Source organism: Calliopsis andreniformis, chromosome 9 (genome assembly GCF_051401765.1).
Source record: "Calliopsis andreniformis isolate RMS-2024a chromosome 9, iyCalAndr_principal, whole genome shotgun sequence".
NCBI classification, from domain to species: domain Eukaryota; kingdom Metazoa; phylum Arthropoda; class Insecta; order Hymenoptera; family Andrenidae; genus Calliopsis; species Calliopsis andreniformis.
In genome coordinates, this window is record NC_135070.1 from 1,994,036 (window position 1) to 2,006,359 (window position 12,324).

The window sequence follows — 12,324 nt, forward strand, 5'->3', positions numbered from 1 at the left end:
AGGAGCGAAGGAATGCGAAGCTAACGGATCTCGAGGACAACGCAGGAAGGAGAAAATAAGAAAGAAAGCAGAAATCGGGATTTAAGTCCAGATACAACTCTAAACGATAATTTGAAAAATTGGAGCAAGCCTCTGTTAAAGCAAGGCACGGCGTGGAACGTTCTAGAAAAGTTAATATTTCCTCAGAACAAACGCCATCAACAGCGCATTTCTCGAATCGAGTTTCGCCGATTCGTGGAATGAGTGTTGTTAAGCTCGTAAGCGCGACACAGCCGTGCGTCGTCGCGTTTACGAAATTGTGAAATCGCTCGTTTCGCAACGACACGACGGTATCCGTCTCGTGATTATTCTCGACTTGGAAAAAGCGTCCTCGGTCTTCGTTGCTCAGCGACTACTCGATCGTCGTTCCGAGAGTTTTCAAATCTCGCAGACTTTTTCGAAACACGCTCGCAACCCTCGTGCCGCTACCTCTCCGCATATGTCCTTTCCGTCGTATTCGAGCCACTTCTGGCTCGCACGTAGCTCGCAGACCGTGACGCGTCGCACACACAGCTCCGCCCTGTGTACGCGAGGCCTGTCTCCTACCTACACGGTTTAACCTTGCCAGAGTATAGAACAACCGTGTTCACACACACACACAGGAAGGCTCGCACACCCAGAGAGCTGCGTCTCTGTACAGTGGCTGTGTGCGTGTGTATGCAGACACGCGGTATGTGCCAGCCGTGCTACGGCACCACTGGCGCGCCTCTACCCCGGTTTTACCATCGATTTCCAGTCGGACGACCCAGCGCGATCGAGCGAACGCTATACGCGCCTTTACTAAGGCGGTATCGAGCTTTCGTGGCGCTCGTGGGAATCCACGAGGCAGGGTCGCTGCGAAAAATCCGTCGAAACGACGATTTTTCGAAACGAAGCACGGTGCAATAAAGTCACGGATATCCCACCGATTTTCGTCTCTCTTCAACTGTAGACTAGAGTAGCATAGAGCGACAGCGACAGAGTAGGAGAGGTAGAGGAGGGAAGCGCGGTCGCGTGGAGGGGTGGTAGGGTCGCCGCGCCGCTTCGGTGTCTCGTCACGAGTGGCAAAGGGGAAGAGGGAACGGGCAAAGCAGCGAAGGCGCTGCCCTCAGTCGGTCGCCCGTTTCACTACAGTCAGCACACAGAGGAGAGCGAAACGATTGGCTATACGTTGGGTCTTCGCCTAAGCGCGCACTACACACTGTGTGTTCCCATTTTCTTGAGCGAAGGTTCCGAGCTTCGTTCTGCCCGCTCTTTCGCCTTGCTCGGTCGGTCGTAAGCGCGCGCGTGCGAGACACTTGCACGCACACGCTTACTATATTGGTATATAGACACAGACTGAGGGAGAAAGAGTGAGTGAGTAAGAGAGAGAGAGAAAGAGAAAGAGAGAGAGAGAGAGGTGCCGTGCAGAGACAGGCAAGCGTACACAGAGAGCCATCGAACGTGGTGATTCGCACAGAGGCGGATGTGCGATACGAGGCGCACAGAAACACCGAGGCCGTTTCTTGCGAGGGAAAAAGACAACGGTGTGCATCGCTATCCCTGTTCGCCTCTTTCTGGTTAACGCCGTCAGTGTCGTCGATGAGACCGTCAGCGAAATCTCGCCGACGCTTGAGCGTGAAGCCCCCCTGTCCGACTCGAGGCTGTGTGAACGGTTACATGGGAATAGTCGGTACGGCGTGTCCTGGCGAACAACAGGATCAGAGACGATCGTGAGTAAATAGAGCGGAAGAGAAAAAAGGGGGGTGTTACGGTGTGCCCTGCGGACGTGCATTTCGTGATAACAGTTTCTCGCGCGACGGACGATCAAAGTACACAGAGGAGACCGTGGTGCGTCTATTCCGACAGCTCCTCCGCGGGATCTCTCGGCTACATACATACGTGCGTGTACTCGATGGAATAAAAGAGGTGGGGGGAGGCGCAGCCAATACTTCGCGGATATCCGGCGGGGAATCCGCACGCATTTGTAACTCGGTGCTCTCCGAGGGAGCGAGGGAAAAAGGATCCAAGGCGCAAAGAGAAAGAAGAGCAGAGCTCTCGCGTGTTGGAGAGTCTTGAAAAGAGAAAGGAGGTTCTTCCGTATCTCGCACATTCTCCTTTCAGCCTGTACTCTGGCTTCATAAAAAGCACAGATCGCAAAGTTCCATTTTCATATAAAATACAAAATATACGTTTTCTTAGTTCTGCTTGTGCATACATTCGCGGCGGTCCTCGTGCGTCCGTGTCCACAAGCGACGCGACGGTTGAAATTTTTCGGCACAAATAATAAGGGTGCCGGAGAAGAGGTGGAAGGACGTGACGACGAGGGAGAGAGAGGGAAGTAGGGGAGAAGAGAGAAGTCAGAAACACGCCGAGCAGTGCTGCTCCCTATTGGCGACGTCGAGTCGCGCTCCCCACCCGGGACAGTCGAACGAGGTCCGAAGGCGAGTTCTCGGCGTGTAACTACGGTGATTTTCCCTTACGAGAGTGTACGCACGAGACCTCGTAGCTCTGCACTGTTCGTCATTCCGCGTAAACATTTAACACCGTGCCGTTACGCCGAGCGCTCCAAGGAAGCAGAAAGTGATTCGATCGTGAGGGAAATACTGTGGCCGAGAGGAAAATCGAAAAACAGCCGGAGGGAGCAGAAGAGGACGGATAGAGAGCGAGAGACAGAAGGAGAAAGAGAAAGAGAGGGAGAGCCAGATAGTGAAGTCCGTGCACGCGTTCGTTGGTGTTCGTCGGACGGTTTCTCTCTCACCGCTGGACACCAGTGTGTGCGCGCCGATCGTGAACGCGTCCCACGCGTGTGTCGCGTATCACCGCCGCCGGTGAAACCGAGAGAATTCGAACGAGGCAGAGGGTAAAATAGGATTTCTCGCGTGGTCCGTCCTCTCTCGTGGCACGCGCGGAGAGGGGTGCACGGAGCGAAGCAAGAGAGGGAGCGCACAGTAGAGTGAGAAGCAGAGGGAAGGAGATAAAGCGAGAGAAGGCGTGAGGACATAGCCGGGCGAGGACAGAGGAGTGAAGGGCGAAGGAGCGAGAGGAAAAGAGAGGGCGATCGTTGAGGAGGAACGACGGAGACGGGTATAGCGCACGGAGGCGCTGGTGCTGCGCCCCAACGGCCGTTCCTCGAAGCTCAGTTATCACAATGGCTTCCGTGAAAGACACAGCGACTTTCTTCGCGGAGGGTACCGCGAGTCAGTTCGAGCACGTACTCAAGCTTTATCCGCAGGCCCTCAGGCTCAAGGCGGATCGCAAGACGAAAAAACCCGAGGAGCTGATCAAACTGGACAACTGGTAAGTTAAAGGAGGACCGTCGCTGTCCTCCGACATCGACATATTAACGCCCAACACAACAACGGGGCCCTCCTTTTCAACGAGGGGCTTCCACCACGGGCATCACACGGGACAATGAACCCGCGGCGCGCCAGTTGCCACCGCGTACCACCGACCCTGCACGAACAGTGTGTGCCCGTGTGGCCCCCTCACGAGACCAGCCACAATTTCGACTAGTATATTTACACTCTCATTGCAGTGGTCGACCACGAGAGCGGTCGCTTTTAAAGCGACCAACGCGGCACTCTGAGAACACGGTTCTTCGTTATAAGCTCATGACTTGGAGTCAGATCGTTTTAGCGAATGCTAGAGACTTGGTTCTAATGTAATTTCAGTAGGCGGAGTGAAAAAACTATGAGTTCATTATTATGACTCGATAAAGCTGTTTACATTAGGTAACTTTTGGTCGATCCGAAGTTGATCGATTTCACGTCGTTCAGAGTCGCCTGTGTAAACAGCATTTCACTCAAGTGCAGACCTTTTACCCGATCCACCTGAAGTCGATCTCAAATCGATCAGCTGAAAGGTCTACGTTTGTTTGAAATGCTGTGTACATGAGCGACTTTGGATGACTTGAGATTGATTGGTCCAACCATCCGACCAAAACTTGCCTAATGTAAATGAGACTTGCCAGTTAGGGATTGCGGAAACGGAGAATTTTGGTTCTATGATTAGTACATGTAGTAGGAACTTGGAGTAGGTGGAAAATCTGGTCGTTGGACATATGAGTATCGACGAGCTTATATCGAGATATTGCATGCTTTAAGCATTGAGGCCCGTCACGAGCTGATTAGAACGTGCAACGACTAATCTCATATCAAGCTCATTAGTTAGTATTCATTTATTCTTTCGATAGAAGCTTGTCGCTATATTTGCTACAGCTTGGAATTATTATTCCAAGCGAAAGAAAATTTTACCCGCGGGGTCTTGCATCTTCGATAAGTTCGAAACAGGCTACAATTACTCGAGTTCAACTCTGAATCGCGTTTCTCAGTATAAGCTCACCAATGTGTTGTGAACCTATCTAGAGACAACACTTTAACAGCTTTTTCTCTACAGAACATTATTGGTCTCGTCCATCGTATCGGTTTATGCAGTCGTTCGATACGATCCTATCGATCGAGGAATTCTCGTGGGAACTTCGCGCTACCTCGTTGAGGAAGCCTCGACGTTGCCGTTCTGGTCCGTCGATCGTAGCCCAGGTGACAGTGTCTGTAGTCATCGTTGAAAGAGCTTCTTAAAGATTTATTAGTGACGGATGCGATAGAGCATCTCTGCTGTAGATTTTTCAAACACCTACATCGCTCGATATTAGAGCGAAGGATTTCTCGGGGCAAGCGTCGCGTTGGCAACGATGCCACAGTGAAAGAGGCGACTCACTGGCGTCGCTTTCACGGCGTCACACGACCACCTGAACCTGTTCGGACTAACGAACGTTTCTTCACTCTTGTTTTCGCGATTTCGTTGGTCACTGATACTTCCTGTTGTTGCCCCGAAAATAGGGAAAAGGAGAACTGCGCGAAGGGTCATAAGTGTCGTGGATTTAGAGTAGGGAAAGATATACAGGAGGCTTAAAAAATTAACATTCGGGAATAATGAACTATTTCAATTACTTTACTATTTTTGTTTTAGAAATAACGTAGCAACTTTACTTTGCGTTAAAATTAAACAAATACTTTTTTATTTCTTTTTCACCATAATTATTAAACTTGGAGTTTGGGAATATTGAGAATATAACTGTGTTTGCTCTTAACATTGTTCTCGCTTTAACTATTAGTATTTACCATTGTAGTAAACAAAAACAATCGTTTCATAACTTATCATCGATCTGTATCAAAACATCCAAAACAGTCTCCAACACGGATCTATTTGTACAATGATTTTATCCTTATCTAGTATTGAATAATATGTGTCTGACAATGAGTTAGTTTGCATAGAATACTCTGAGGAAATCTGTACTTGTGACATAGTTAATAATATTGACATAATAGAAATAGACAAAATTTGAGAAATTATTTTAGGAAAGTTTTATTCAAATACAAAATATCAAATAAAGTAAAAGATTATTTTATTTAATAACTAAATAATGATTTTATTCAATGAATCGCTTATACAAATAATGTAACGTATAATTATTTTAAAATAATATCTTTAGCTAAATAAGACATATTACTTAAATAATCACTTTTCAAATATTCTATGCAAATAACACCTAAGCAGTATGTCTTGTGTAAATATACGAAGTGTCTCAGAGCAGGCGATAAACGCTGTTAGTGAATGATTCCACATAGAAAAATGAGTCGAAAAAAAAGAATAAAATTTATTCTTTTGAGGTTCCGTTTTTCAAAAAATTGAGTTTGAACACTGGTCAAGTGTACGTGTACTTTATTAAATTCTGTCCGAACGCGTTCAATATTGATATTGATGGAGTATCGACGACACTTATTGCATTGACATTGCAGAAACGAGTTTTGAAACTGACATTTAATTGAAATAATAATTACTACAGGAAAACAAAAATTTATCATAATGAAGAAATTTCTTTCATTGGTGTATATTTTTTCGTTATACTATTCGTACAACGTTAGCAGTGTTGCAATATTTAATATTGATTTGTAATATATTTTGACGATTTTTGTATTTCACTTTATTAATGTATGTATTGTTGACGCTGCTAACCTCGTTGTCGCATAAGAATTGTTATACGACGAATCAAAAGAATATGTTATTACAGTTGATAACGTATTTTGTTATTTTAATTGGTTTAATTGAAACTTATGATTCAGTGCTTGAGTTCATGAAGACTCACATTTTATTATAGACTGTGAAGACAGATTACCTTTTCCCCGCGATCAATCTGGTATTGATGCCTTTAATTTAATAAGTTTTTGACTTTTCAAAACGTGTCAGTAAAGTCTTAGCACTCGCACATAAAAAAATAAGTGTCATTGAGATTCTGTTGACATACACGTTGGGCGAGTTCGGGCAGGATTCGAAAATGTAGAATGGACTTTTTTGAGAGCGTGCTTCATTTTCGAGAAAATTGTGACCAGTTTTGGGTCCTTGAACAGTACACGGAATAAGAACACTCACGGTCTGACCTTTCTCTATTGCAAGCTAGAAACATTCACCTCTTCCCATTTATTCCTCAAATGCTTGAACCTGTACTTCGGTACTTTCGTTTTTGGCTAAAATTCAATTTCCTCGAAAATGAAGCACGATATCAAAAAATTGTATTTTATATCTTGAACGTATTTCTTCATGTAGAATTATCACCCTTCCGCTTGTACCATCAGTTCTGGGAAATTCTATATAAGTATTAATTGTATGAGCTATTTTTATTTCTGTGATAATTGTAATGTTAAGCTGTTAAAATCTGAGTTTAATTATTAAATTTTTTAAAGGGCCACAAATTACTCCACAATTTTTATTTTTATAGATTTCATAAACTTATCTATTTTTATTGATTTCATAAACTTATCTATTTATTTGGTTTTAAGTATCTTCTAAAGTCACTTCAAATTGATATAAAATGATTAAAGGCGTGGAAAAAAATAAAAGATTTGAAAGAATGTAGGTACTCAACAAATAAAATTAATTTTTTTTCTATTCTGAATTTCGTTTTTAAACGATCATTTTTTACTGTCAGAGTAAAAATATGAATAGGTACCAAATTCTTAAAGTATATTACAAGGAACAAGAAATTAAAACTTCGTATTCCTCGGGGCGTTTCAAAAATTACTTTAATAGGAACTACTTTTCGTAGATTTAATGCGGAAGACAAGAGGCAAGATTTTTCGCTGTTAGAAAATGGGTACCTACACAAGTTCTATTTTTCCTCACTTTGCTCCATTAAGGCAAGGGGGAAGGATCTCTCTATTCTTCCAAATGTTATTAAACTAACTTGCTATAGTTTTCATACGTCTTTGATACATATTAGGTCTATAAGAAAGTTTTGCTTGATTCTTTTTTGTGTTAAAGTATTTCTGTATAAATGTGTCGACATTAGCGTGGAACGTCTCTTCATTAGATTGATAACACAATTATAGTCGCCAAATTGAATCATAAAAATGGAATGAAATATTAACTAGTATTAACGTTAGCACACAGTGAATCTAAGATGAAGCAAAGGATCAAAAAGCATATTTATAATATTCTGCTAAAATTTTGAATAGATTCGTTAAATTATTTTACACTGCTAGTAACATTCAATTATGTTTTGGGGAAGATGCGTTTAAAGTTGTGTAAATAATGTGAGAAACTTCTCCATTATTTATAAGATGCGTGAAAAATTAAATCATCTGTGTCAATTGATTTTTTTTAATGTACTCCCTTTTTCTAACCTTGATATCTTAAGTTCAATTACATCGATTTGTATTTCGACATTTAAGCAAATAGCAAATTTCCTTTCGAGTTACATTCGGTCGATTGGTACTCAGCTACACCGGAAATGAAAGCATGCTCAATCCACCATCGTTAATTAATGCATTATCGTGTTTTTCGGGTGCTTCGTTATCTTTACGAGTATGATTGATGGTATGATAATTATAGTAGCAAATATAATTTATGCTTGTTGGGTGCTGCAAATAATGCTCATTTTACCTAATCTTGAAAGGTTGTGGAAGTAATTAAAGTAGACAAAATATGATTTATTCCAACAATATTGATCTAAAGCGTTGTTGAGTTCTACTTTGTGTGAACTAAATTTACATATTTTCAACATTAGGACTATCAACAAAGTCCAATAGGACGATTTATTTTTAGAGGATATTTATTTGAAATTAAAATAAAATGAAGTTTGAAGTGTATAATTTTTTGTGATACCTATTTTTCTCAAAATAGGTTTTTGTGATCGCTTTATTAGTATTCACTTGTTTGAAGATGCTTGTCAATTGTCACAAAATAATGTGATAAAATCGTACAAAGTTCGTTTTGAATTAAAATTAATAGACGAATGTGTTTTATTTGAACTCATTCATTGTCAATATGTATAAATATACAATCTACATATATTTACAATGAAGCGTGTAAAGAAGGTGATTTAATATTCATTATATATACATATTTCAGAGCGAAGGAGCACCATGTAACCTTTTCAAAAAAGCATTTAATGAAAGCCACTTATTAAATGCATTTATCAATATTAAAATAGTACACAATAAAAATTTGATTAAAATCGCTTCAGCACTTTCAGAAGTGCTATTCAGAAGTATCATAAATTTCGGCAATTTAGCATATGAATAGAACTCGATTACGACTTTCCTTAAAAGATCACTTTACGTCACTCGCAAGCTTCCAAAGGAAGTTCATTCATCAAGAACACGTCGCTCGCTTGACCTTTAAGAATCACAGTTCCTTTCGTCATCAGGGGTCTCAAGTTGAAGGTAACTGAGCTATTGGACAAACTCGAGTTTCATGGACTTTGTCGTGATGATCATAAGTGCAATTTATCAAAGAAAATCCGATTTCCGTCGACGCGCCCTATTAGGGGAAGCTGGAAGCTTGGCAAACTCGTCGAAATTCGAAATGCGAACGGCTGAATTGGGATAGCTCCCGTGACGAGGCGTTCACGACAACGAGGTTTCCACGACGCGAGCCTCAATTCCACTGGCGTCACGTCTGCCTTAATTAATTAAAGGCAGGTTCGAATCTCGTTAAATTCCACGTTAAGCCTTTTTAGCCTTCCCGGCGAGGACGAGCGCGGTGACGGAAACTGGAATCGTACGATAATAATGGAATCTTTTTCCCTTGCCGATCGCATTTCATCGCTTGATTATTCACTCGCCAAGCCTAAACGAGGATCTCCTCTTCTACCTTTGCGATCTGCTTTGTCTTTGTAAATTACTCGATCAAACTGTTTCTCGTCGGGCTTTATTGATCTATTTTGTAGATTACAGCGTTTCCTCGTTGTAAGTTTATTATTATATTTGCTAGCAAAAGGAGTGACATCCTTGTCAACGTGTCAGTGAGGTATATGAAAATTTATTTTGAGACTTTCTAGATGAAAAAGTAAAATGGGTATTTCATATTCTTACCTTTTTCTCTGTTATAATTCTAGGATGCTTTCAAATGCTGTAAGTTCTCAAAATGTAAAAGGTAGAGTCAGTTGCCCTAATATGGAATACTTTTTTTTATGCACATATTTTACTCCTTTGTGGAACATTTATAAAAAGTTAAACCTTATGCATTTATAGGAAATTTTATGCTGTTTTTACTAATACCAATCAAATTTAAAATATAATGATGGTTTCAGCAATATTTATTATTTTTACTGAGGCAGTCATTTTTCATACTAGATTCTTGGCGCACCTAATATAGAATACTATCTTTATCTAACATAGAATAGTATATTCTATCAACTTTACACTTTCGAAAAGGAAAAATATGATATAGAATAGTGACACGATTGATAATGACTTCTCTAGTTTCTCTAGAAACAGAGTATGTTTTATCCGCTTTCAAAAATCTCATCTGTTTATCTATTGCTACCTGTATTGCTTTAGCCATATCTTCTTTTCTCTATTTCCTTCTATGTTGTATGTCAGATGACATCTATGAAACAGGAAACACATTCTACGTAATCACAATGAACTAAGAAATATTTCATATTGAGATCATCGAGATATTTTATATTAGGCTATATCAGACTATTTGAAAATATTAGAGTAACGAAAACACTCAAATTTTTGAAAACATTTAATATTATTACCTCATGTTATTCAATTAACAAGAAATATAAAATTATACACAGTAGGTGAACGTGGGACATGAGAGGATCGCTAAGGAAAAGTTTCCCATAAGATTTCCGTAGGATTATTTAGATTAGGGGAAAAAAGAGGAATAAGAATATTGTTCCTAAAGGATCTGGCAACGGAGTCCTATGCTTTTGATAACAGGACTATGATGAACTCCATGGCAGTTGCACCAGAACCGTCGATTGGTCGTGTTCTAAAAGGACTGCTATCATGGACTTTTTCCAAACTTGCTTGGGCGGCTTTTCGCATTTATTGTTTAGTTCAACTATGCCGCTTTGTCTCCCTTTCCTGAGCATCTACACCATGTTATTGAAAAGTTTTGTTTATGATTGAGGGTAATGTCCCATCTTGCCCCAAATGTTACATCGAAACTAATTATATAATAACACTTTCATTTGTTTACGAATAACATTCGTAAGCCCATAAATAAATATCTAAAGAAACTGCCTGACTGGTAACATTCAAGAATTGATGTTAGTGACAATTATAATTTACTTGCTCATGATAAAAATATAGTACACTATAAGATTACAATCACAAGAAACAAAAAAGAGGGGTCACTGAACTTAGAACGACGCTATAAACTGAATCTATTAGTCTTATGTGAAATTTTACTGTTATTATTAAATTTAATAGTTTTCAGAAAGATAGTGGCATAAAACGCATAATAAAAAAACAATCTCGTCTTGTTCCACCTTCTCTTACTCAAAACACTAATAATTTTTAAATACTCAAAGCTCTTTAACCTTAAAACTTATCTACTTCATTCCAGAAAATATTCCAATAGACGGCAAATATGCACGAGCATTATTAGTAATCATAATAAAAATGCTTGAATACAGGAATATTTCAATACAAAGTATACTATATTGAAAATAATTAAATATAATAGAACCTCGATCAACCCGATTTAACATCACACGCAAAGAATTAATTTTTTTATTTTATTGAAAATAGCATTGTTTGAGTTTCAGCCGAAATCCTACTGTACTCTTATCTGTTTAGTACGATGAATAACTGAAAACCTGGGCGTCAAATATCCTGGATAATTATGACACCAGTCCATTAGTCAAGTAATTAATAGTCATTCTCGTCGAAGTCATTCTTTTATTCACAAAAATATCAGTTTCAACAATTGATTCTGACAATTGCGCACCTGAATAGTAATTTTGTGAATGCTTACAGGGGCCCGTACACGATCAGTATTATTATAATATAATAGTATTGTTAATTTAGTTTAACAATAATTTTGTCAGTCCGTGTCAGTGTAAAAGCTTGAGTTACAAAATATCAAAATTTCATTAATATTCAATCTTCATTCCTTCAATATAGACGGAATACGGTCAATAATATTGTCAGTATCAAAACGTATTGACTGGAATACAATCGTTGGAAATTCTATGTATCAACTGTCTTTTTGTCCATTAGATAGAAAAAGAAAAAAGAATCGACAAAATTGTTCACCAATTGTCGGACATGTACGCCTGGTTTAAAGAGACTCGCATGCGGTCAATAATATTGTCAATACATTTTGATATTGATGCAATTTTTTTATACTTTGCAATTCAAGCGTTTAGATTGAAGCAGATTGGCAAAATTATTGTCAAACTGAGTTAACAATATTACTGTTAATAATATTGATCATGTGCGATTTTCTTAAAAGTATTCAAAGTATCATGAACCATGTCACGAATGGCAACGCTCCTGTTGACATCCTTGGAAAACATGCTTGCTTAAATTGGCACAGCCGAGAACGAAAACAACGGCACTACTTTCCATTTCGAACAGGTGGGAATATCAAGCTTGTAACATCTTTCGGCCAATGTCTTTAACGAAAATGCAAATTCGTTTCTGTAAGCGGAATAGCACGGAAAAGTCATTGACTAAAATTTCACGGTATATATTACGGTAGTTGCTGAACTAAATTTTAATGAAATTTGATTGGTAAAATTTTTAAGGCTTATGCTTACTAGGTATCATTTGTTAAGTCAGCACTAACATCATAAAGATGCGACTAGGAAAGTAAATAGTAGTTTTTAGATGTCCAGCTGAAATGCTACACTTGCCTATTTCCGTGTGCTTTGCGGCAAAAAACAATTTTATAGAAAATCTCTAGTATATTACAAAAGATACAGTATGAAAAACAATGAATTTTTAATTACTATGGTAGCAGAAATAAACATGATATATAATTATAATATAATTTTTCTTCACTTCATAATATAATTATGAA

At 39.4% G+C, this 12,324-nt stretch overlaps 1 protein-coding gene across 1 annotated transcript in view; it reads left to right on the top strand.

Annotated features, from left to right (window-relative positions):
• The first annotated feature begins 1,160 nt into the window (after positions 1-1,160).
• Amun (protein amun) overlaps positions 1,161-12,324 on the top strand; it is a 42,560-nt gene continuing 31,396 nt past the window's right edge. The window contains exon 1 of the mRNA XM_076383981.1: positions 1,161-3,297. Coding sequence (XP_076240096.1) covers positions 3,149-3,297 — 149 coding nt within the window. The 5' untranslated portion in view covers positions 1,161-3,148. The remainder of the gene's footprint in view (positions 3,298-12,324) is intronic.